The 25,512-nt window shown below is 45.1% G+C and overlaps 2 protein-coding genes across 6 annotated transcripts in view; one reads left to right on the top strand and one right to left on the bottom strand.

Moving 5' to 3' along the window:
• ARL11 (ADP ribosylation factor like GTPase 11) overlaps nt 1–13,573 on the top strand; it is a 21,833-nt gene extending 8,260 nt beyond the window's left edge. The window contains exons 3-4 of the transcript XR_006286729.1: nt 10,807–10,892; nt 12,454–13,573. The gene's annotated coding sequence lies outside the window, so the exon portion shown is untranslated. The remainder of the gene's footprint in view (nt 1–10,806; nt 10,893–12,453) is intronic.
• EBPL (EBP like) lies at nt 3,870–25,512 on the bottom strand. Of its 5 annotated transcripts, XM_043532878.1 has the most exons (6): nt 25,273–25,406; nt 19,701–19,817; nt 17,459–17,528; nt 13,570–13,708; nt 6,506–6,741; nt 3,870–4,742 (listed from the first exon to the last, which is right to left on the bottom strand). In XM_043532878.1, exons 2-6 carry the CDS (start codon nt 19,722–19,724, stop codon nt 4,540–4,542), a joined length of 672 nt encoding a protein of 223 aa, XP_043388813.1. In that variant the 5' UTR covers nt 19,725–19,817; nt 25,273–25,406; the 3' UTR covers nt 3,870–4,539. The 5 variants fall into 5 exon arrangements, with proteins under 5 accessions (XP_043388813.1, XP_043388800.1, XP_037749360.1 ...); XM_043532865.1 differs by lacking the exons at nt 19,701–19,817; nt 25,273–25,406 and adding an exon at nt 24,722–25,009; XM_037893432.2 differs by lacking the exons at nt 3,870–4,742; nt 6,506–6,741; nt 19,701–19,817 and adding an exon at nt 7,523–8,024 and having other exon boundaries at nt 25,273–25,512.

Raw genomic sequence — 25,512 nt, 5'->3', positions numbered from 1 at the left:
ATAAGTGGATTTTTTGGCTTTGAAAACATTCTTTATTATTTATTGCATAAAGTAAAAGATACCTTAGCCCAGGAAATCAATAGACACTGCAAGTCAGTGTATCATACTTAGCAAACACAGATTCCTAACACTGGAATCGCTGCACTTCACTCCTGTGCAGGTCACCAAACATTACTGGTGGCTTTCAGCCTCAAAGTGCTCCCTCAAGGCATCCCTAATCCTTGCAGTCCTGCACTGGGCCCCTCTAATAGGCCTGCTCTCTGGCTGTTCAAATTCAGCCTCCAGGTGTTGAACCTCCAAGTTCTATGCCTGAGTGAATCTTTCACCCTTCCCTTCACAAATGTTATGGAGGGTACAGCACGTGGATATAACGGCAGGGATGTTGTCATCAGCCAGGTCCAGCTTCCCATACAGACAGTGCCAGCAGCCCTTTAAACGGCCAAAAGCACACTCCACAGTCATTCTGCACTGGCTCAGCCTGTTGTTGAACTGCTCCTTGCTGCTGTCAAGGCTCCCTGTGTCGGGTTTCATGAGCCACGGCATTAAAGGGTAAGCGGGGTCTCCAAGGATCACAATGGGCATTTCGACTTCTCCTACGGTGATCTTCTGGTCTGGGAAAAAAGTCCCGGCTTGCAGCTTCCTGAACAGGCCAGTGTTCCGAAAGATGCGTGTCACCTTTCCGGGACAGCCTGCGTTAATGTCAATGAAATACCCATGGGGATCCACAAGCACCTGGAGAACCATAGAGAAATACCCCTTCTTATTAACATACTCGGAGGCTAGGTGGGCTGGTGCAAGAATTGGAATATGTGCGCCATCTATCGCCCCTCCGCGGTTAGGGAAATCCATTGGTGCAAAGCCAGCCACAATGTCATGCACGTTACCCAGAGTCACGGTTCGTCTGAGCAGGATGCGATTAATGGCCCTGCAAACTTGCATCAACATGATTCCGACGGTCGACTTCCCCACTCCAAACTGGTTAGCGACCGATTGGTAGCTGTCTGGAGTTGCCAGCTTCCAGATTGCAATAGCCACCCGCTTCTCCACCAGCAGGGCAGCTCTCAATCTCATGTCCTTGTGCCGCAGGGCTGGGGCGAGCTCCTCACACAGTCCCATGAAAGTGGCTTTTCTCATCCGAAAGTTCTGCAGCCACTGCTCGTCATCCCAGACTTGCATGACGATGTGATCCCACCACTCAGTGCTTGTTTCCCGAGCCCAAAAGCAGTGTTCCATGGCGGTGAGCACGTCCATGAATGCCACAAGCAAACTCGTGTCGTATGCGTTACTCGCGTCGATATCATTGTCGGAGCCCTCACTGTCACTTTGGATCTTAAGGAATAACTCAACTGCCAAACGCGACGTGCTGATGAGACTTGTCAACATACTCCTCAGCAGTTCGGGCTCCATTCCCACACACCAAAAGGGAAGATAGAGCACGCAGTACAAAAAACGTTGAAAGATGGCGCCAAATGTGGAGGGAAGCACAGGGATTGCTGGGATGCGAACCGATGCATCACGGGGCGTTGGGACAGGACCCAGAATGCCCCGCCCCCTTCCCACAAGCCACAGCGCCAGAATGGGAAGAGGTGCTCTGTGGGATAGCTGCCCATAATGCACCGCTCCCAATGCCGCTGCAAGTGCCGCAAATGTGGCCACGCCCGTGCGCTTGCAGCTGTCAGTGTGGACAGACTCCAGCGCTTTCCCTGCTGCGCTCTCCGAAGGCGGGTTTAACTCAAAGCGCTCTACATCTGCAAGTGTAGCCATGCCCTTAGACTCAACATTGTGAATTACAGACTGACTGACAGCAGCTCAAGGACAGAGTCACTGGCTTTTGTTATGCACGTTAAATACAACTTTACAGAATTACTTTTTTTTTTTTTTGGTGACTAAAGGAAAAACAGAAGTTCCCATTAGATGAATGTTTAAAAACCCAGCTAAGGTCACCAGATCTGCTTGTGCTGAGGCCAATGGCAGCAGGAACAGGTTTTTAATAAGGCACATTGATTAAATATGTAAATCCACATGTAGGAGGCAGATTTATTTTCCCAGCGTGGGGACCTTAAGCATCTTAAGCCGACTTATCAACATCCTGCTTACAGAAAAAACTCTCACTTCCCTTTAGGCAGTGACTTGACAGCGTCTCCTGTCTCAGAGGATGTCATGGGACTTATCACCAGCTTCATTTTCTGGTCTAGAGATTTTTCTTGAGACTTATTATTCATATTGTTGAGCTGATTTACAGCACTCCTTGAATTTATCTGCATTGTGTTGGTTCATAACATGCCCAAGTGGCAACATATACTTTGCTTTTTTTCCCCTGATGCATTTTCCCTTGCAATGGAAAAATGTATTAAATGTCAGATCCTGCTTCTGCTAACTGTTTTACCATGCCCATGCCATCTCAGGGCCTCACTGTCAAAACATCTACTGACTTCAATTGGAGCAGGATAAGAACATAAGAACGGCTGTACTAGGTCATACCAATGGACCATCTAGCCCAGTAACCTGTCTTCCAACAGTGGCCAATGCCAGATGCCCCAGAGAGAATGAACAGAACAGGTAATCATCAAGTGATCCATCCCGTTGCCCATTCCCAGCTTCTGGCAAACAGAGGCTGGGGAAACCATCCTTGCTCATCCTGGCTAATAGCCATTGATGGACCTATCCTCCATGAACTTACCTAGTTCTTTTTTGAACCCTGTTATAGTCTTGGCTTTCACAAAAAAGGATTGAGCCTTTATCTAAACAATATGTAATTGTCATCAAAAGTGGTAAAATTGGTTGCCATTTTAAGTGCTAGATAATTTTATCAAAGAGTCACTCACTTTACCAAAGTTTTAAAAGTATCATTATCATGAGACTTGTGGAGTTTGATATATAACTAGTCACCAGACTAGGTTATTTTGTCATCCTTACCCCAGACTTTTATTCTGAACTGTAGATTATCTTCTTGATAGATTAAAAACAAACAAAAATGTCTCTTAGAATCAAATCACACACCATTTCAGCAGTTATGAGCAATTATTTACTTTAGGAAACAAGATATTTTTCCTTTAGCAGAAATACAACAATTTATAGTACTTATTACCATGAACAGTTCTTATGGCTTATTCCTTATGGCTCTCAATCTTCAATTTGCTAAATAAAACGTGCAATTATACGAAACAAAACCATTATTTGGAAGTGCTTTTATTCCATTAAATATATTGAAAATATTTATCCCTCTGTTTTTCACAGGATTAATATATTTAGTGCATAAGGATTATATTAAAAATAGTTCCAGGACTTTAAAGCTTTACAGTCAGTAAATCATCTTCCTCTAAGTAGATTTTAGTAAAAATTAACTGACATCTCAGAAAAGGTGACTGCAATTCTTGATTACTACCATTAACATCTTATAAAAATAATTAATATGAAGACCCCTGGGTATCTCCAATAAATCCATCCACTCAGTGTCCAGCACTATTGTTTTGTAGGACCAGTAAATCATCTTGTGCATTTCAAATACCTTCCACAGTGCCGTTCTTAATGATAGCCATCCTCAGCCATAAATAGCCAGGCTGTGTTACTGCCTTTGTTTATACCAGAATCTTTGGGGAATCTAAAATATTAGCATTAAGAGGTGCATGTGGAGCTCTAAAGTCTCACCTACCAAGCTATTCTTGTGGCCAGGGTGTTTGAATGTTAGGGCATATGCATAGTGCAGCGGTTCTCAAACCTTAGCAACCTGAGGACCTCCATTTTGATTTAAAAATTTTCAGGGACCTCTAAGCCCCCCTGCTCAGCCCCAGGCCCTGCCCCCACTCCACCCGTTCCCCCAAAGCCCCGCCCCTACCTGCCCCCTGCTCACTCCATTCCCCCTCCCTCCCGTCGCTCGCTCTCCCCCACCTTCACTCACTTTCAGCAGGCTGGGGCAGGGCGTTTCGGTGCAGGAAGGGGTGTGGGCTCCGGGAGGGAGTTTGGGTGCGGGAGGGGGTGCAGGCAGAAGTGAGGGGTGCGGGCTTATCTGGGGTGGCTCCTGAAAGCAACTGGCACATCCCTCTGGCAGCGGCCCCTGGGGGGGGGCCAGGGGGTCTCTACACACTGCCTTTACCCACAGGCTCCGCCCCCCCCCAGCTCCCACTGGCTGCAGTTCCTGGCCAATAGGCGCTGCGGAGTCAGTGCGTGGGGCGGGGGCAGTGCGCAGAGACTCTGTCCCGTTCCCGCCCCCCAAGGGTACGTGCCAGCCACTTCCAGGAGTGGCATGGAGCCAGCGCAGGTAGGGAGCCTGCCTTAGCCCCACTGCACTGCCGGACTTTTAGCGCCTAAAATCTCCCGGTTTGACTTCAGTAGCCTCTGGGAGAGGGAGGAGTTGATCAGCGGGGCCCTTGGACTCCCTGGAATACCCTCAGGGACCCCCAGGGGCATAGTGCACAGAGAAGTGAAGTGTCAGCTATACAGTATTTTGGAAGGACCACATCAGTCTCTCTCACTTCCTAGTTCCTTGGTTCTCAGATTAATGCTCTCCAACCTGCCTCTCTGACTATCGCTACCTGCTTTTTACTCATTCTTTCTCCTCCTCCAGTCTCGGCCTGTGTGCTTTCCCCTTCTCTTCTCAACTCCCCAAGACATTGCAGTGTGTGGAGTTGCTCTTCCATGTGCAAGACCATCTGTTTGGACTCTTCCTCCTTTGGAAACACGTCTCACTTTAAAAATCCCTTTCTTCTTTTTCCCTTTGAGACACCATAGAGGATTTCGTAATGCTGTTGATAAGGGACACTATGTAAATTTTCCAGTGTATACACGGATTTGATAGTTATTTTCCCCCCCTCTTAGGAATAGTTTAAGCTATTTTAGTTGCCTTTTTTTTTTTTAAAGCAAAACTTTAACAAACTATTTTCTTGAATGCAACACAGATCAGATTATTTTTTAAACAAGCAATTTCCCACCACCTCCCAAACAGAGACTATGATAAGTTAAAACCAAACAAAACTAAACCCACTAAACTAAGAGACAATCTATCCTTCACTTTATTACTCAGTGACATCCATACCTCACAGCAATAATCCATTAGTTTCGACGAAAGAATTATTTCTAACAGAGCATCATAGAGTATTTTTACTCTTCTCTGAGTGGGGCAGTAGTAGCAGTGGTGGATATAATTTAGCAATACTAATGTATAATAATTTTACTGACCAGGTACCTATGATATTAATGAGACAGTCACTGTATAGCTATATTGAGTTACAGGACTTTCCTATATCAATGTATCAATCTATCTTAAGAGCGGGCTGTTGGAAACTCCACTCCCAGAAAAGCCACAGAATGGGTCTAGATAAGCAGCCTCCCAAAGACACACTTATGGGGCAATTACAAGCTACAAGCAGGGAAGATAAAAAGAAAAGGAGTACTTGTGGCACCTTAGAGACTAACCAATTTATTTGAGCATAAACTTTCGTGAGCTACAGCTCACTTCATCAGATGCATACTGTGGAAAGTACAGAAGATCTTTTTATACACACAAACCATGAAAAAATGGGTGTTTACCACTACAAAAGGTTTTCTCTCCCCCCACCCCACTCTCCTGCTGGTAATAGCTTATCTAAAGTGATCACTCTCCTTACAATGGGAAGATGCTACTCCAGGCTCCAGCCCAAAGACACACAGCCTTTTTGCCAAAGCTGGGAACCGAGAAATCAAAAGACCCCTACATGGCTACAAAGACTCTCTGGAGAGAGGGAGGGGGAGTTGCCAGTGAGCTGTTTGTGTGGGGAACAGACTGACATGGACACAGAGACAGGTCCTGCGGCAATGTCTGAAGGAGCTGGGCCCTTCTGCAGCTTCCAGGAGGTGGTAAGCCTTAGGGGCAGGCAGGCATGCCTACAGACTGGCTATCATTTTAAGATGTTTTTCTCTGAAATGCTTTGATTCTAAATAACCAATACAGTGCTTTGAGAAAGCTGTTTGGTCAACGGGTATTACTGGTCATAGCTCCCGAGGGGCAGAACCGCAGGCACTAAAGATAAGTCAGACCTGCTGAGGAAATCACAGCTAGTACCAGGGCCTAGCAGCTCAAGACCTGGTCTGAGAGTGGGAGAATCATGAGTCTACCCCAAGAGAGGTGATGGCCAGCGGTTGGAGACCTGATGGGGGCCCGCTGCAGGGAGAGGTCAGAGATGCAGTTAGCCCGGTTACTGGGACAGTAGTACTTGACTAAAGGATTTAGCAACAAATGTTTTGCGGTGGCAGTGTCCTTACATGCACTTAAAATATTGCCTGGACTTCCAAAAATAATCCTTTTCTGGACACAAGTTACCCTGCTCAAGTGTACATATCAAACATACCGAGTAATAAAGAGCAATGTGGTCTAAAAGTAACTGACAAAACCCCACCATCTAATTTAAAAAGTATTGTAACTAAGAATGCCCAGTGGATTGATTTTTCTTTATCTGGGGCTAGTTCGTAACCCATTCTGCAGGCCTGCACGGGGAAGTACGGTGCCCCTTTACTCCACTGCATTGTCTACCTGCATTGCATGACAGGGGAAGCAGCTTCAGCAGAGCCACTGCACCAGCAACTTCAGGTAGGCTCGCAAGGGTGGGGAGTGGACTGAGCTTTGGCTCCGCCTCCCTATAAGCCAGGCAGAACAGCTGCACTTGGGGTGATACACTGTCCTGCCTCAGCTTCCCGGCACATTGTGGAACACTGGAATAATACGCTTCCCTTTCCATGGGGCTCATGGCAAAGTCCTCTATTATTCTCCTGTAAAGAGTAAGCCATATTAACCAATGTATAGATATCACACACTTTATTTCCTTCCCTGATAAGGAAAAAGAAAAGAAGGTAAAACTCTTCCATATACCCTCTGTAAAGCATACGGATTTTTCTGAACAAACTAAATGACTCATTTGTTTGTTATAAGCTGTTAATTGCATCAAAGAATGCTGCTGCTTACCTAGTCTCCACAGTTTGTGAATTAATCTGTGAACATGAAACTGATGAAATCAAATAGAGGAAACATTTTAGGAATATAGTATAGGTAAAATTTCACCAGCACCTGAAATGTTTAATCCAAGGTAAAATCATATATGCAGTCTCAACACCCAGAAGCAAATACATCCCTGGAGCCAGTCAGGTCTGTTTAAATTGTGAAATGGACATTTTTAGAGGGATGTGGGGAGGAGGGAAGGAAAGGCAGAGGGCATTTATCATAACCCTCTCCTGAGGCACAGATAAAGCAGCAAGTTCTCATTCAGATTTAATACCTTAAGTAGACAGATTGCATTACTAATACTTTTCCATATAAGTAAAAATTTGTTGCTAAGAGTCTTGACATATGAGAAACAATCTGCTACAGATATAAATGAAACTCTGAACTTTGATGCTACTTGGAGATTGAAGGGTGAACAGGGCTGTGGAATCAGGTCTTAAAGCCAACTTGATTATTTCACTGCTTGCTTGCTTCAGGCAGTTAAAGGATTCCAGTGGGATAAAAACATTTTTCTTTTGAGGAGGGAATAAAAGAAAAAGATCTGCATGCCACTTTGTTATAAAATATATTGTTTATTATTGTATGCAGTGTAATAATATGGCAAATGGTTTGAGTACTTTTATATACTTCATTATGTAAATTATTTTCCTCCTCTTAAGAAAGGATCAGCCTGAAATACAACGTCCTACAACAAAATTTACATGTGATCTACAAAGATGAACAGTTGATTGCGTCTCTGCAAAAACAATAATGCTGCTTACACTCACAAATTAAAATCTCTCAGTTAATGGGGTTAATGAAGTGGGCTTATCTTCATCTAATCTTCTTTCTAGTATTTGATTTTTCATGATGCATTTGCTTAAGTCCTAACCAAGACTGCCACAATAAAAGTCCAGGTATCACTACCCATATGCCATTAAAAAATACCAGGTAGACCCACAGATAAAGCCAGTTACTGGTGTTTAGGTTAGGACTTCCAATGAGCCAGTCTGGGCAGAACGTCATCCAACCACCATATAATTCACAAACACACAACGTAATCTGTATGAAATGCCTGTAAAGAGGAATAAAAACAAACAATTAGGCAACTGCAATAAAAATTAGTGTTGTCCAGAAAACCAATTGTTTCACACATAATTTTCAATGTTTTGAAATGTATTTTAGTTCTGATGCAGAACAAAAACCGAGACCTTTGAAGTTTTTTTCCCCAAAACAATCATGAAACCCACCGCAGAATAGCCAATAGTCTGGTGATTAGGGGACTCAGCTGGAACATGGGAGACACAAATTCAAGTCCTCGTTCCGAATTAGGTAGAGCAGGGACATGAACCTGGATCTCATCTCAGGTGAGTATCTTTTTCTGGAGTCTCTCCCCTGTTTTGACCAAAAATTCCATCCTAGACCTGAGAAACATTCTTTCTGAAATTTTTGTCAAACCCTATGTTTTTCCAAGAAATATTTTGGTGTCAACAAAACAGCATTTTTCATTGAAAAAAATTGTCAACAAACTTTTGGCCACTTTATGCTAGCACTTATATAATGCTTCACATTATAGAGATAGGGACCAAATATCTCAAAGAACCTCCAGTTACAGGTAACTAACCTCCATTTCTTCTTCGAGTGCTCGTCGCTATGCCCATGCCATGTGTGAGTGATTATTGCAATCCTTCTGTTTGCTAGACAGAGTCAGTCAAACACCAATATACTTTTTAACCTGTACAACTTAACCAGATAATTTTTTTGGTCTGCTAATCATTACAAGCAACGTTTACATTAAACTCACAGAGTTTACTAAGCCACCGTCAGTGGATGAAATATGCTTAATCTACCAGTGCCGCTTAGGCCCCAGCTTCTAGCTATACTAAAGAACCACATTCAGATTCCATACAAAATAAAACTTTTTAACATGCCCTGGTAACAAGGTTCTCAACACTGTTGAATTTGTCGTGTAGACAGGACTGACTGTCTGGCAAACAGAAGTTTTGCAATAGCGCTATACCTAATTCAAGGTGCTTGTGTGTATATAAATATACATGAACCCATTATTTATTTTCTTATCCAAATAACTTTCAATCTGAGAAGACTCTAAGAAGAAAACGGAGGTTACTTACCTGTATCTGGAAGTTCTTCAAGATGTGTGATCCTTACCTGTATTCCACATGGGGGTAAGCATGCACTCCATGTGCCTGAGATGGGAAAATTGGCAAATAGCTTTCATTGGTCCGCACCTGCGCCCTGGTCTTCCTTGTGCTCAGTATCAAAGGTATAAGGGGAGGTGCAGACTGACCATTTCTCAAGTTCAGGAGTGGGCAAACTTTTTGGCCCTAGGGCCACATCGGGTACAGAAATTGTATGGAGGGCCAGGTAGGGAAGGCTGGGGGAGGCTATGCCTCCCAAAACAGCAAGGAGTGGCCTGGCCTCTACCCCCATTCCAGCCCCCCGGAACTCCCACCCCCATCCAACCCCCCCCTGCTCCCCACCCCTGACTGCCCCCTGGGACTCCTGCATCCTACCCAAACACCCCTGCTCTCTGCCCCCTGACCATCCCCCCGGGATGTCTGTCCCCTATCCAATCCCCCCTGCTCCCCAGTGCCTGACCATCCCCAGGACCCCTGCCCCTATCCAATCTACCCTGCTCCCCAACCCCGGACTGCCCCCCCCTCGGTCCCCCCAGGCCCCTATCCAACCTTCCCTGCTCTCCCCACCCCATGTTACCTGTGGGGTGGGGGAAAGGGAGGCTCAGTTCTTTCCCTGTGCGTTTCCCCTGCTCATTTGGCTGCTCTCCCTGGCAGTCGGGCAGGGCTCGCTCCCTGTCTGGGCTTGGCTGCTGGGGACAGGGGCCAAGCATGCTGGAGGTGGAGGGGGGCCTTGGCTTGCTCTTCCCCTGTTTCCGGCAGCAGGGCCCAGGCCCCTTGACCACCCCACCCCGCAACTCCTCCTGCTCCTCGCCTCCCTCCACCCCAAACTCCCCCGACCGCGCCACCCTGGAGCACCAGGTCTGGCCGCGCTATAGCCGTGCCACCCAGCTGGAGCTGCAGCCACGCTGTCCAGGTGCAGGGGGAACTGTGACTGTGAGGGAGGAAGGTAGGGAGCAGGAGGGGAGCAGCCGGGGTAGCCTTCTCCCCGCTCACCACGCTGCTGGGAAGTTGGGCTAGCTCCTCTGCAAGCCTGTCCTGACCCCGCTCCCTGGCAGGAGCTCGGGGGCCAGAGGGAAGGGTCCTGTGGGCCGGATGTGGCCCGCAGGCTGTAGTTTGTCCCCCTCTGCTCTAGCTCCTTCTTTACCACAAACCCAGATGTGATGCGAAGCAGATGGGATGGAGGGCAGGTAGTGGAATACAAACAGATCAGGACCAAACACCTGTAACTGGAGGTTCGAAATAAGTAACCTCCATTTCTTCTTCTTCAAGTGCTGGTCCCTATGCGTATTCCACATGTGACTGACTATGACTGGTAAGCAGTATTTAAACAGGAGGGAGGTGCAGGAATGTGGGCAGTACAGAGCTCTGTAATATCACTGTCCCAGTGTTTGCATCTGTGGAAGAGGCTTGGGCTAAAGTGTAATCCTTTGTGAAGGTGTGGATGGAACGCCCGGTAGGCGCCCTACAAATGTCCAGTATAGGTACTTCTCAAAGGGATGCCATTGAGGTTGCCTGTGGTCTAGTGGAAAGGGCCCTCATCCCATCTGGGGGAGGAAGCTGGACTAACTGATAGCGAAGATGATGCAGCCAGAGATCCACTTAGACAGCTTTTGAGCAGATAATGTTTGTTCCCATCATCACTCTGCTACAGGGATGAATAAGTCCAGGCGTTCTTCTAATTGGTTCTGTTCTTTGTAGGTAAAACCTAAAGCTCGTCTGACATGGAGGGGTAAAAAAAAGCCTCCTCTCCTCATTGGAAGCATCGGGTTTTGGAAAGAATACCGGTAAGTGAATTGATCGATTGATGTGAAAGTCAGAGACTACACCTCTGTGGTGAATTCTGGGCGAATGCAAAAGGAAACCTTTTCCTTATGGAATATGGTGTGTAGCGGGTTGGCCACGAGCGCTGCCAGTTCATTCACCTTCCTGTCTGATGTGACAGCGACAGGGAAGGCGACCTTCATAGACAGATGGGACATCGAGCACATAGCCAAGGGTTCAAAGGGTGTTCTGTAATTAGTAAGAGAACGAGATTGAGGTCCCATTGTGGCGTTGCACTACTGGCGGGAAGGTCCTAGAGAGACCCTTCAGGAATCTGGTTCTTATCAGGTGAGTAAAACTAAACTAGTCCTTTACCAGAGGGTGGAAAGCACTGATAGCTGCTAGGTGGACCTGAAGCAAGCTGATAGAAAGGCTTGATGTCTTGAGAGTGATAAGGTAGTTTGGAATAGTAGGAACACCTGCCGTGTCTGGAAAGAACTGGTTCTGTTGCATCCAGGTAGAGAAATGCCTCCACGCAGCTAGATATATCTTCTGGTGGTGTCTTTTCTGGCATGGTTGAGAAGAGCTTGAATGACCTCTGAACATGAACACTTTAGATTTGACGCCCATCCAAATACCAGGCTATGAGGTCCATAGAGTCTGGATTGGAATGTCTGATCCCACTGTTCTCCTGAGTTAGCAGAAGTGGGAAGGATTGAATGCTGATGGGAGAGTGGGTTGACACTCTGAGGAAGTTCAGAACCAAACCAAAATTTGTCTGGGCCAGTTGGGTGCAATAAAAAAAGAGTTATGTTTTCTCATGGCAAATTTTTCCCAGAACCTGAGGAGCAGTGGAATGGGAGGAAAGGCATACCTCAGATGTTCTGTTCATGATAGAAGTCCTGAGCTGGTACTGCTCTGGAGAGGTATAGGTTGTTCTTCTGGGAAGTGAACAGGTCCCAGGATGGCATTCCTCACTGAGTGAAGGTTTCATTTAGGACTGAGTTGTGAATCTCCCACTCATGGTCTGTGGAGCAGTGTCTGCTGAGATTGTCTGCCAGAAATTTTGTGCACTGGGGAAGTACATCACTGTGCCTCTTAGTCTAATGAGAGGCCGGAAACAATGAGTCCTTAGACTTTACAGACCTGGCCTCTGCTCCAGAGATAGTGCTCAGAGGGATGCTGCTTGCAGATTGAGGCTGATGTACAGGAGGGTCCTCCCAGCCTGGATCTCACTGGGGTCTCCCGGCTTTCTCCATGAGCTGCATCCTCAGCTGAAGCTCTCCTCCCTTTTGGGTTTGGGTAGGGAAGGAGCAGCTGAAGCTGAACTTGGCAGAGATGCGAGCCTCCCCAAGCAATAAGGACAGCGTGGATAGTTATTGCTGGCAGAGAAGGAACGTGGGCCAGAGATACGGTTCTTAAACCCCAGAACTCTGGACACAGACCTTCTCCTGGGGGTAGGGAGGGGAGCGGGAAGGGTCCCTGAGGTGGGGAAAAACTACTCTATAGTAACTAAAAAGCTACTAGAAAAGCACTAAAAACAGTAAAATTCTAAGAACTATTTACAATATGTTTACATGTAAGATGATGAAGCTGCTTCGGACCCAGAGGATTCCAACTCAGGCCATGTGGTGGTGGGAAGGAACTGTGGAGGCTGTCAGGCCACACCTCACCTTACCTCATACCCTGGGTACTGAGCATGAGGAATGCCAGGGTACAGGAGTGGACCAACGGACACTACTTGCCAATTCTCCAGTCTCAGGAGCATGAAGTGCACATGTACTCACATGTGGAATACACACAGGGACCAGCACCAGTTTCTGTGCTTGAAGACTCCAACGAGGGAAACGAAGAAAAACAAGACTGCACATACTCCAAACCAAAGTATAGTGAAACTAACTGACCTAGGTACCCATGCAGGAGGGGACAGTATTTGGAAAAACCAAAGGCCTGGGTTTCCCTTCAAAAAGCAGATAGTCTCCTCTTAGAACAGGGATCACTGACTTTCAGGCTACTATTAGCAGGTAGCTCCAAGGAACAGCTATGAATGGAGACACCGATAATATCAAGTAAGAACATAACTACCCACCCTTCATCTTTGTAGCTTAAGTTTTGGCACCTTCCTCTAGCTGTGTCCAGGTGGGACTAAAAGTAATCTCTTTTAAGACAGTACATTGTTTAAATGACACTATAATTAGGATCTCTTGATTGATCCGGGAGTTACAATTGCTGCCTGCATGTTCCTAGGGGTGAAAGATCCTCTGCTCTCAAGGAGGTATCAGGTGGAGATAGCTGTCCTGCAACCATCTCAAATCAGCAAAAGGGACTCATCTAGGGGCTGCAGGCTCTACCCTTGCAGGTGCTAAAGCATTGGAGTGGAGGCTCAGGTTATATAAAGTGACCTTAAAGTTAGTAGAACATGGTTGCCTACTGTTACAATTGTCCTTGAAATACTCGCTAGAAACAGATTAAGCAACTTCTTGCACAGCACACAAAGCTGCATAGTCAAATGTCATCTCTCATAATATTCTCCTGTGTCCCAGACGTCTGCAGCTTGAAGGCAGCCCAATAGCCCAAGTGTTACTTCAGATCCTAGTTTTCTACAATACACAATTTTTCCCAGCCAACATACTGATGCAAAAACCTATTCTATTCATGTACTTTGCACCAAGTAATTGTCGGATTTCTAACAGGACTTACCTGTAGTACTTATCTTTGATAACAGCATAAATGAGGATCAGAGCTAGAAGGCCATCCAAAACAACAGTTAGTATTTCCAGAGACACAATGGTTGGATCAGAATAAAGCCACCTTGCATCTGCTCTTCCATATTCTTTCCCTAAAAAATTTAACATAACAGTTAATTCTGTTACCGGTATAATCAATTCAAGAAGATAACTCCTTAGTCTGGGAGAACAGACAATACTGCTCCCCTGCACTGATGGAAGATTATGCGTAACATTTTCAAAAGCACCTAAGCACCCAATGGACTTAGGTGACTAAAAATTTTACTTTATGAAATGATGTTTGAGGTGAGCATCCAAGTGTTTCAGAAATAAGATTACCACTGTTTGTTTGCTCAAGTGATGGATTATATAGATTTTCTATTTCTTTCAAAGGAAATTTTTCCCTGAATGTAGGCGTCCATGTTCATCAGGTAACTTCTACAGAGGAAAAAAACCCCACCGAAATCTAGAAAAAGACTTTACCTGTGCTGTCTTTATTCCTAAAGTACACATGAGGAAAATGAAAAAGCTTGTTAACCACTGGGGATAATGGTGGTTAGACAAATCCTGAAGATTTGTTTCTAGAACTCAGCTATTTCCCCCAACACCTTAAAATTAGTTTTATATTTTACAACGCTCCAGCCAAATTCTGATCTCAGTTACACCTGCAGCCCTACTAGCTATATTAAATGAGGGAAGAATTGGACTCCTTTTCTAGTTTACAACCATAAGGAATCAACATTTAAATAAGGCAGTAACTGCAAATGGACTGCACACATTTGTCTACAGAGCCAGAGCCAGTTACCATAATTGACAGAGAAATAATTTCCCCTAGAGTTGAAGGGGCAGATTCTCTTATACTATGGTGATGAAGGCCACAGATATACCTAGGTGGATAGATGCAGAAGTTTCTAATTAAAAAACTGTCCTAATGGAAAAGATATTCAATAAATAGGATTCAATATTTAATGATATAACACACTGGCATCATGGAAGGAACAGAACAATCTTTAAAGAAACAAAAGTCAAGTAAGTCAAGCTGTCCTTGAGTGACAGTCTGTATTGAGTTAGAATGACAGAACAGTTCACTAATGCTGTTTGATATACAAGTTTGTGTTAGTTTCTGCAGCGCAAAGACAATTATTCAGTTTTATCAGTTCATGCTATAGTATGTTTATTAACAATGTGGACTGGTGTCTGCAAAAATAGCATTGCAAAGACACAACCATATTTGGGATTGTTTTGAAGTATAGTACAGATGCCCCAAGCATAAAGGGTTTTGAAAAGAAAATTGGCATAGTCCTGTCTGTCTCACCCTGAACTCCCATTCTAAGCCATGCATTTTGGGTGCACAAAGATGACAGGATCAGGCCGCTTATCAAAACAAAAGATTAAAAACAGAAGTTGTCATTTTGTTCTGACAGGTTTCAGAGTAACAGCCGTGTTAGTCTGTATTCGCAAAAAGAAAAGGAGTACTTGTGGCACCTTAGAGACTAACCAATTTATTTGAGCATAAGCTTTCGTGAGCTACAGCTCACTTCATCGGATGCGTACTGCGGAAAGTGTAGAAGATCTTTTATACACCCAAAGCATGAAAAAATACCTCCCCCCACCCCACTCTCCTGCTGGCAATAGCTTATCTAAAGTGATCACTCTCCTTACAATGTGTATGATAATCAAGGTGGGCCATTTCCAGCACAAATCCAGGTTTTCTCACCCCCCCCCCCCCCCCACAAACCCACTCTCCTGCTGGTAATAGCTTATCAAAAGTGACCACTCTCCTTACAATGTGTATGATACACTACAGTGCTAATAAACGATGGTCACATAAACACCACCCTATACCGGAAACCTACTGACTGCTATTCCTACCTACATGCCTCCAGCTTTCACCCTGACCACACCACACAATCCATCGTCTACAGCCAAGCTCTGCGATACAACCGCATTTGCTCCAACCCCTCAGACAGAGACAAACACCTACAAGATCTCTATCAAGCATTCTTACAACTACAATACCCACCTGCGGAAGTGAAGAAACAAATTGATAGAGTCAGAAGAGTTCCCAGAAGTCACCTACTACAGGACAGGCCTAACAAAGAAAATAACAGAACGCCACTAGCCGTCACCTTCAGCCCCCAACTAAAACCTCTCCAACGCATTATCAAGGATCTACAACCTATCCTGAAGGATGACCCAACATTCTCACAAATCCTGGGAGACAGGCCAGTCCTTGCCTACAGACAGCCCCCCAAACTGAAGCAAATACTCACCAGCAACCACACACCACACAACAGAACCACTAACCCAGGAACCTATCCTTGCAACAAAGCCCGTTGCCAACTGTGCCCACATACCTATTCAGGGGACACCATCACAGGGCCTAATAACATCAGCCACACTATCAGAGGCTCGTTCACCTGCACATCCACCAATGTGATATATGCCATCATGTGCCAGCAATGCCCCTCTGCCATGTACATTGGTCAAACTGGACAGTCCCTACGTAAAAGAATAAATGGACACAAATCAGATGTCAAGAATTATAACATTCATAAACCAGTCGGAGAACACTTCTATCTCTCTGGTCACACGATTACAGACATGAAAGTTTCAATTCTTCAACAAAAAAAACTTCAAATCCAGACTCCAGCGAGAAACTGTTGAATTGGAATTCATTTGCAAATTGGATACAATTAACTTAGGCTTGAATAGAGACTGGGAGTGGCTAAGTCATTATGCAAGGTAACCTATTTCCCCTTGTTTTTTCCTACTCCCCCCCCCACCCCAGACGTTCTTGTTAAACCCTGGATTTGTGCTGGAAATGGCCCACCTTGATTATCAAACACATTGTAAGGAGAGTGGTCACTTTAGATAAGCTATTACCAGCAAGAGAGTGGGTTTGTGTGGGGGGGTGAGAAAACCTGGATTTGTGCTGGAAATGGCCCAACTTGATTATCATACACATTGTAAGGAGAGTGATCACTTTAGATAAGCTATAGCCAGCAGGAGAGTGGGGTGGAGGGAGGTATTTTTTCATGCTTTGTGTGTATAAAAGATCTTCTACACTTTCTACAGTATGCATCCGATGAAGTGAGCTGTAGCTCACGAAAGCTTATGCTCAAATAAATTGGTTAGTCTCTAAGGTGCCACAAGTACTCCTTTTCATTTTGTTCTGTAGCCCTATTATGATATAAGGGTCACAGATGCTGCATTTTAACTAACAAGACTTCTTTACAGTAAGAACAAATATCAAGAAAATTAGATGCATTAAGTTCCCAAAATGTCAGCTTTAGACTTCATCACAGAGGGAGGGGATATGAAATCAGAATGATGTTGCTCTCTTCATTAAATTAACAAGCAATGAATCAGCCTAAACATTAGTCTCTTCAAGATGCTGCTCCAGCAGTGTGTTTTTAGCCACTCATATGTCATCACAAGCAGCATAAACTTACTGCAGAGGAAACTCAGAGGCTACTGTATAATCACATTAGACCTTAGTAATGTTGGTTTTTCCTCCTTACTTTCTCAAAGGCAGAGTGGTTGCTGAGTTTTGTTTTTGGAACAGATGATTTGGACTAAAGGGGACATTCCCCCAGACCGCCATCGGGGCATAAAGTAAACCAAATGTTGGATATAAACTACCAGGAGATTCTGGTTCTACACATAAAAATAAACAATTGTTCTTCTTTGAGTGACTGTCCATATGAAATCCACTCTTACTGTGTATATGAAATTGGATTCTTTGGCTACCAGTATCTGTTGGGGCCACATATGCACCCTACGGTTCCTTGTGCCACCACACCCAATGCCCCTACACCTGACAAGTACTCCTGCCATCATTAAATGAAAATGATACTTACACAGAGAGGCAAATATGTTGTCTGACTCTGCCACTGTTCCTATTAAAGACAGGTACACAAAGGGGCCCTCCTAAGGGGGGAAAACAAGGCAGAAATATGTTCTAATTTCACTGAAGCAAGACAATGTTCATATTAGCACTCAGAATATGGTGTAGGACATTCTAGGAATGTCATAGATTAGATAAGGAAACTATTAATAAATATAGAAATCCGGTGTGTAAACACCTCAGCAGTGCCACATACTGGACATGCCTTTCAATGCATTTTATACAATAATCAACCAGCATGCATTCAAGTAATCCTGTAGTGCCTGAGACCCCTCTGTTTAAAGAAATATGACCATTTCGAGCTTTAAAGCATCAACTGTAGTATTTTAGGTCTACTCTCCACACTTCTTTTCCATTTCCCTCATATGCATAAGCCCCCTAGGCAAACACATTGTGGGTGTCCAACAAATTTGACATCAGAACCAAGACATTTAAACTTGCAAATTTCAACTGGCTACAAAACCCACTTTCCCAAGATCCAGAGTCAACTATAATATAATCGTGCACTTATATCACACCTTCAGTCAGAAAACATAAAAGTATTCCAGTATTCAGTTGGTGAGTGAAGGAAGAGAGCTCTGATAGGAGTGCAATGGCACCAAAAGTAGGAGAGATGGTTAACTGTTAGCCAGGAATGTTTCATAGTAAGCCAGGAAAAGCTTGTAAGAAGAACAGTGATAGGGAAGTGAAAGGGAGTTGGAGAAAGGAAAGTTACAGAGCATAAGAATGTAAGAGAATCAAAGACTGTGACAGCAAAGAAAGACAAGCAGCCTCTGAAATCTCCCTGAAAATATAAAGTTGTTTTCAATTTTATCCTTGCACTAACAGCATGAAGGGTACGAACTACTGCCTGACCTCACTCTAGTTACAATTTAAAAAAAGGTTACCCCATGAATAAATTCTAAGAATAATCAATTCTGGTGAGAGCTAAGTCCAGTGGTTAGGAGTAGTACCAATGTATTTATATAAAAAGCTCTGGAGTTGCGGGGGATCATACCGATAACTACAAGAACAGGGAACGCCATGTCAGCCCCTCTGGAGAGAACACCAATAAGAGACAAGAGGGAACAGTTCTGTCAAATGTGGCACTGGGCAAAGTTCCAGGTTGGCAGCCCTGCGGGATGAAGGTGTTTATTTCTGCTCAGAGCAGTACAGTCCAGGCACCAGAAGAGCAGGCTTCATTGCAGAGTTGTACCAGCATGCTGCAACCCTGTTCTGGAAGGATCACCTCTAGATAGCATAGGATAGTTCATTTATCTTCAGTTATCTGATGAGGTGTTCATTTTTGTGATATCTGTCCACTAGGAACTGCAGTGAGACCACCAGTTCATTCTACATTCGGAAGGCACTGAACAACCTTCATGTGAGAACACCTTTAGGGAATTACAACCTGGGCTGGATTAAAGAAGGTTTTCTAGAGGTGAAAGCATTCCTCATTAGGACTGTTTGAAACAAACAAACAAAAAAACATAAACACACATGGCTGCATCCTGGCAGATTTGGAAAAACATACTGGATTTGTAACTCAGCCATGACAACGATGCACAATTTTCCATTCTGGGACCTGGCCCCACCCTGACCTCCCAACCACTTTGCTCAATATTCTTCCATCCTCTTGCAAGGAATGAGGAGCAGGGGGTTGGACTAGATGACCTCCTGAGGTCCCTTCCAACCCTGATATTCTATGACACACAGCAGGGAGAGGCACAACTGCATCAGCAACTGTTCTTCATCCACCTGCTGCAAAGACAGAAAGGCAGGAAGAGAAAGTCACAGGGGCTGGCAAAAGAACAGGACATCACCATATCTAAGGCAAAGCAGCACTCTCGGACTCTCCATGCCCAATCTTCTGTCCATCCATATTGAACATAATAAGCAGGAAAGCAGCAAAGAGAAACCCGTGTACCCAACAGCAAAGACAAAAACCACAACATGTACAATATAGCTGAATACTATTGAAAAAGCACAAAACTCTCATCATTCCACTCTCAGCTTTAACACAGGAGGGTTTGAGGTTTTTTGGGGGTTTTTTTGCATGATTTGATTTTATTTCAAATCTATCATTAAGTATGTTTTTGATGGACTCTCAGATGAGGTGCTCAGGTACTACAGTGATGGAGGCCATATAAATTCCTAGATTAGATTGTTTAGTTTAGTCTTTATGATAAGAAATCCTGTCAGTAAAGTTCACAGACCTGGTCTTTAATTTCTGATGACATGGTAAAGCGCCCCTCGACCTGAGGTTCCTATTCTCAGGGACCCCTGTTTTTTAAATACAATTCTGTGCAGCAGCTGCATCTTCATTAGCAAAACTGAACAAGAACACAGAATAAACTGTATTTTAAAAAAGGAATCCAGAAAAACAGAGGGATAGGGTTGTAAGCGTTTTAAAGCAGATATTGGGCCAATTGCAAAAACTGATCAAGCAAACTGTTCTACTTAAAATGAAGCATTATTAGTCCCTTGTGCATATATTAGTAACCTATATCCCTGCCCCCCTAATATTTTTAAAACCCACTTGGCTATATATTTTTTCTAATGATATGTTAGTGACATATTAGTATTGATAAGTCACATAAGTCACACAAAACTCAAGCAGTAATAAAATTATGAGAACGGAAAAGGACAATAGTAGAATGGTTGGCTCACTGCTGGTACATCCCCTTGTTGATGGTTGCTCCAGTCCTGTGGTGATCTGCCTCTTCTCGCAACTTGGGCCTCTGGCCAGTTTGCATTTTAGTTCTACCCCTTCTGGGGTTATAGAGAATCCTACAATAATCCTTACAAAAGGTCTTCAGCCCCATTGTCCTCACACCCTCCTCTCAGGGTTCGCAGTTGAGCTTATCCCCATCTTAGGGGCTGTCACCTCACCAGTAGCTGGTAGGGAAACCCTGGTCACCCCGCTACAGTGGGTTCCAGCCACTGTCTGTTCCGTCGAGCGACTCCCTTCTGCTGCCTCCCTGGACTTCTTCCTACCGTAGCCTGTCAGCAGGTCTCTTCCACAGCCTCTCTAAGTTCACCCTTTTTTCATAGCTAGGACTCGCAAGGATCTCCCATAGAATCCCCTAATAAATCCCACTCCAAAAGTACAAACAAACCAACTTCTGCCCTCCTCAGGCTTGGCCTTTCATGTCTCAAATTTCCCTTGCTCTGTTCCTCCATCGAACACCTGCCAGGTCTCTCTCACCTGCCATACCTTACACTTTTATCAGGGTTGCACAGCACTGCAGCCTGCTCTACCTCCCATATTGCTCTGTGTCTCTCCTACCAGACTTCTCTACTTAGGGAAGGAGCCCAGGGCCAACTTTCTCCCTGGGCTTCATCCTTTACCCTCCTAACCTCTCCACTCTCTAGTTCCAGAGAGTTTCTCCCTACAGCCCCCTTTTGCTCCAGGCTCCCTTTCTTTATAGTCATCACCCAACTCCTTCTTCAGCTGGGCTTTAATTAATCCTCTAGGTGCAACAAGGTGGGTTAACTGGCCTTTGAGGCCCACATTAATCCCTTCAGAGGCAGGATGGTGTATATATCCCAACACAACAATGTCAACCCATTGCCCACTTTGTCATCAGACCTCATTAAAACAAATCTAGCCGTTTCACTTGTGGTATATTTTATTTATATGCTGCAACTGGCACTCTTGGTGAAACAAAATCAATGAAAAAATACCTGATCTCAATATTAAACTTCTAGTAACACTGAAAAATGACCTGCATTTTAAACGCATGACCCTAGTGAACAGACTGATTTTCTGCTGGGAGAGATGAGGGAAGGAATTCAGGGCCTGTGCTACGATACAAGAAGACACAAGCTGCCATGACGTCATCGTTGGACATGACAGACAGACATACCATACAAGAAGACAGGTGGCTTCTCATAGCAGCAGTTTGCTTAAGCATCAGATCAGCCAGGATCCAGGCCATATATATCAAATAGTTTACTTACCATTCCTGCCAATGCATCTCACACAGTACTGTCTTCATTCGGACAAAATAGGCAAGGATGTTGATTGTGTGCCATCCAAAGATTTAATTTGCTGCAGCTGTTAAGGACTGTCACTATGTGACAGGACTGAACTGAGAAGCAGCGATCATTATGAAGACCCAATCGATCATTTTTATCTTTAGGTTTTTATTTGAATGTTGATAAGCTCAACCCCTATTGGCAGCTGATGAAACAGTCCAAGAAGGTGGAGAGGCTCTGAGGGGGCACCAGAAAGAGGAATGAGGGGAAGGGAATGAGATGATTCAAGGGATTACGAATGAAATAGGGAACCTTTCATCTGTAAGCCCTTGGTTTGACTCTAACCCGGTCAGCAAGGAAGTTATTACAAATCAGTTTGCTGTTTGGAGATCTACAGGGAATGAGCAAGGAACCTTAATCTGTTACCTACCCCAAAAACCATCAAAAATTACACCTGCAGCAGAGGTGCCAAGCACTGAATGAGCATGAAAACTTTTGCACACATAAAAGCAGTCCTTTTAGGGAATAGGGTTCGCAGGGAAGGAATGCTTTTAGACACGCCCCACGCTGCAGTGTGTCAACAGCATTACAGCAGTAACCTGGGCAGCTTTTTGCCGTCTGTGTCTTGCTAGGAGGTTCTGACCTGTCCTTTTGGATGCAGACTTTGTAATGGTTATCTAGGCTTTTGCTACCTCCAGACTAGACTATTGCATTGTGCTTTGTGTGGAGCTACACTTGGAAACCATTTGGAGACTGAAACAGGTTCAAAACGCAGCAGCTCACGTACTGAATGGGATATCAGACTGGGAGCATGACACCAGTGTTCCAGGATCTGTGTTGGCTGCCAGTTGGCCTCTTTGTGAAGTTTAAGATGTTGGTTATGACCCACAAAGCTCTAAGTGGTGGGACTGGCCTATCCAAGGGATCGCCTCTCTCCCTGTGCTGTGCCATCACAGCGGCTGTCAGGAGAGGTACTCAAGCTGAGATCTCCTTTGTTATAACAGCTGGGGAGGCTGGCAGGGTATTCTCTGTGAGGGCTCCAGGACTCTGGAACTTGCTCCTCACCTTGGTCCCAACAAGCCCAAATTTGATGACTTTTTGGTCATATAGCAAGAGACATCTGTTTGGGGTTTTTGAGAGGGCTGAAGATATGCTTCCTAGACAATGAAGGGATAGAAAAGAGTTTCTGTTGGTGACATAATGCGATCCTGGGATGCATAAACAGGGAAATCTCAAGTAGGGGTAGAGAGGTTATTTTACCTCTGTATTTAGCACGGGTGTGATCACTGCCGGAATAGCGTGTCCAGTTCTGGTGCCCACAATTCAAGAAGGAAGCTGATAAATTGGAGAGCGTTCAGAGAAGAGCCACAAGAAGGATTACAAAACATGCCTTATAGCAATAGACTCAAAGAACTCAATCTGTTTAGGTTAACAAAGAGATGGTTAAAGGGTGACTTGATTACAGTCTGTAAGTATCTTCATGGGGAACAAATATATAATAATAGGCTCTTCAGTCTATTAGGGAAAGGTATAACATGATCCAATGGCTGGAAGTTTAAGATAGACAAATTCGAACTAGAAATAAGGCATACATTTGTAATAGTGAGAGTAATTAACCATGGGAACTATTTACCAAAGGTCATGGTGGATTCTCCATCACTGACCATTTTTAAATGTATGTTCTTCTAAAAGATATGCTCTAGGGTTTATTTTGGGAAAATTTTATGGCCTGTGTTATACAGGAGGTCAGACTAGATGATCACCATGGTCCCTTCTGGCCTTGGGATTTCTGAATCTATATTCACAACAACAACTGCCTCCCCAAGCAGAAATTTCTATAACCCCAAAAAAGGAGCGAGAGAGAGAGAGATTCTATGAAGGCCACTAGGGACTATGTTATTGCCAATCTAATTAATGTGGAAAGCACTTAGATACCTAGAAAACATAGCGTAGATCAGGCTAGGTGGAACTCAGAGAAGACTGCCAGCTTCCACTTACTGCCTCTTCCACGCAATAGTTCAGCCCTGAGCAAAAGGAAGGAAGGGATGGGAGCCAACATCATCAGGTTGTGGGGAAGAAAGGAGAGGGGCAGAGCGGTGCCCAATCTCATGGCCCACAATACAGGTTGTAGGGGATCACTGAAAGACGCAGTGCCGGCTTACATAAACAAACATTCTTCTGATGTTTATGTCCCATGTGCTTGCTCATAATTTGAACCTAGTTGACAGTGATGGATAACGTTCCTCAGAAATTGCTCAATCATTACAATCTGTGCATTTCCTCACCATGTCACTAGCAAATCTGAAAGGAGCGTGTTGTCATGAGATCAAAGCCACTTTCTGGAACTAGTAAGATGGCAGGTGGAGTTCTGTGAAAGCAACTGACTGTCAGCTGAAAAGTTTTCAGGATGCTTTGTTAAAGATGTGTAAAATATTGATATCAACCAAGTCTGAACTCTGTATAAAATCTGTCCACAATATTAAATGGAGTGTTGCCCTGCACATTCACAGCTTGATTTTCAAAGGTGATGAGCCACTTCAGCTCCCACTGAAGTCAGCGAGACTTTTGAAAATCAGAACATAATTATGTGCTATGGGCAAGATGCATTTGTGGAAGTGACCCATCACCCGTAAGATATTGCCCAGAGCTTGGATTCATGGGTCTGTCTCAGGACTTAGTGATGCAAGTCATGATGTGCTGCAGAAGCGCAAAGAAACTGATGGCATGTTTTGTGGTTGATGTCCCAGACGTGATAAAAGAGCTGAATATAACATTTTGATTTCCTGAGACAAGTGAAAAGTGAAAGGCTGTTTGATTACAAAGGACATACATGGTCCAAATCTCAAACACACAGTGATTTTTCCAGTGCTTGGCTGGATACAAGAACTAGTTTCACTTAAATGTTTTCAGCTACCCTCTAAATTTCAGCAAGAGTTAAGATTTCTCTGTAACATCAAGTGAAGCAGTAATCTTTCTGTGGATGAACTGGGAGAAAAACTGAGTTTTCACTAAGTTCTTCTAATCAATTAAACAAATCCTTCTGACTTTGACTTGAAACTGACAGAGCAGCTACAAAGCCCTAGGAAGATGACACAGCCTACAAGTTCGACCACCACTCGGTGGTCTTAATTTTCTTGTGAAAAAAAAGATTGCAGCAGGTTTTCCCCCCCACACACCTGTCCGGTACAGCTTGCCGAGTGGGCACATTGACTTGGCTTCTGAAGTATTTAAAAATGTAAAACTGATCAAATCCTACCAGAAGCCTCAGTGACTCAAGAGGCTGAGGACTTGTAAGACCAGCAGCAAACCATGATGCCTCCAAACTCTTGCCTAGGGTAGTCAGATTTATAGGGCCATGGCCACTAACAAGGTAGGAACCGGCCCTCTGACAGCTGGAGTTACTGCCTGTGTCTGCGGGGCCGCTGCAATATTGAACGGCCAGTACTGAGCCGTAAGAGTGCGAGGCAGCGTCTGTGCCAGGAGAGTAGTTTGCCCATGACGCGGAGACATGGGGGTGCATTTACCACGCGGGGGGCAGCTGTGTTTTGTTTCTGGGGGACGGGGGGAGAGTGCTTCTGGCAACTGCCTCAGGCTGGGTCTGGTTCATACCCGCTTGTGTTGGGCTGAGCTAGGGAAGCCGCGTCCCCCCCATTCCTCATCGCGGCGCCCCCTCTTCTGACCAGCCCCATGCCCCAGAACAGCCCCCCTTCCTCTCCCGCAGCCCCGGCTCCCGCCACCCCACTGTGGGCCCGGCCATTCCCCGAGCCTTGCCCAGCGCGGGCTGCCCCCGGCCCGGGCCGCACTCACCAGCGTGCAATGCACCAGCACGTCGTAGCAGAGCCAGCCCAGCACCCAGCGATCCGCCGGGGGGCAGCGCCCGCCCAGCCTCCGGCCCAGCGCCCAGGCCAGGCCCAGCTGCAGCGCGCACACAGCCAACGAGCCCGCCGCCGCCGCGCTGAGCAGCGGGGGAGCTGCGGCCCCGCGCCCGGCCATGCCGCGCTCACCACGGCAGCGGCTGCCACCCCCGCCTCCACCCCACGCGGCCGG

This window comes from Chelonia mydas, chromosome 1 (assembly GCF_015237465.2).
Source record: "Chelonia mydas isolate rCheMyd1 chromosome 1, rCheMyd1.pri.v2, whole genome shotgun sequence".
NCBI classification, from domain to species: domain Eukaryota; kingdom Metazoa; phylum Chordata; order Testudines; family Cheloniidae; genus Chelonia; species Chelonia mydas.
The sequence above is the reverse complement of the archived record's forward strand: the minus strand, read 5'-3'. Positions and strand labels throughout refer to the sequence as shown.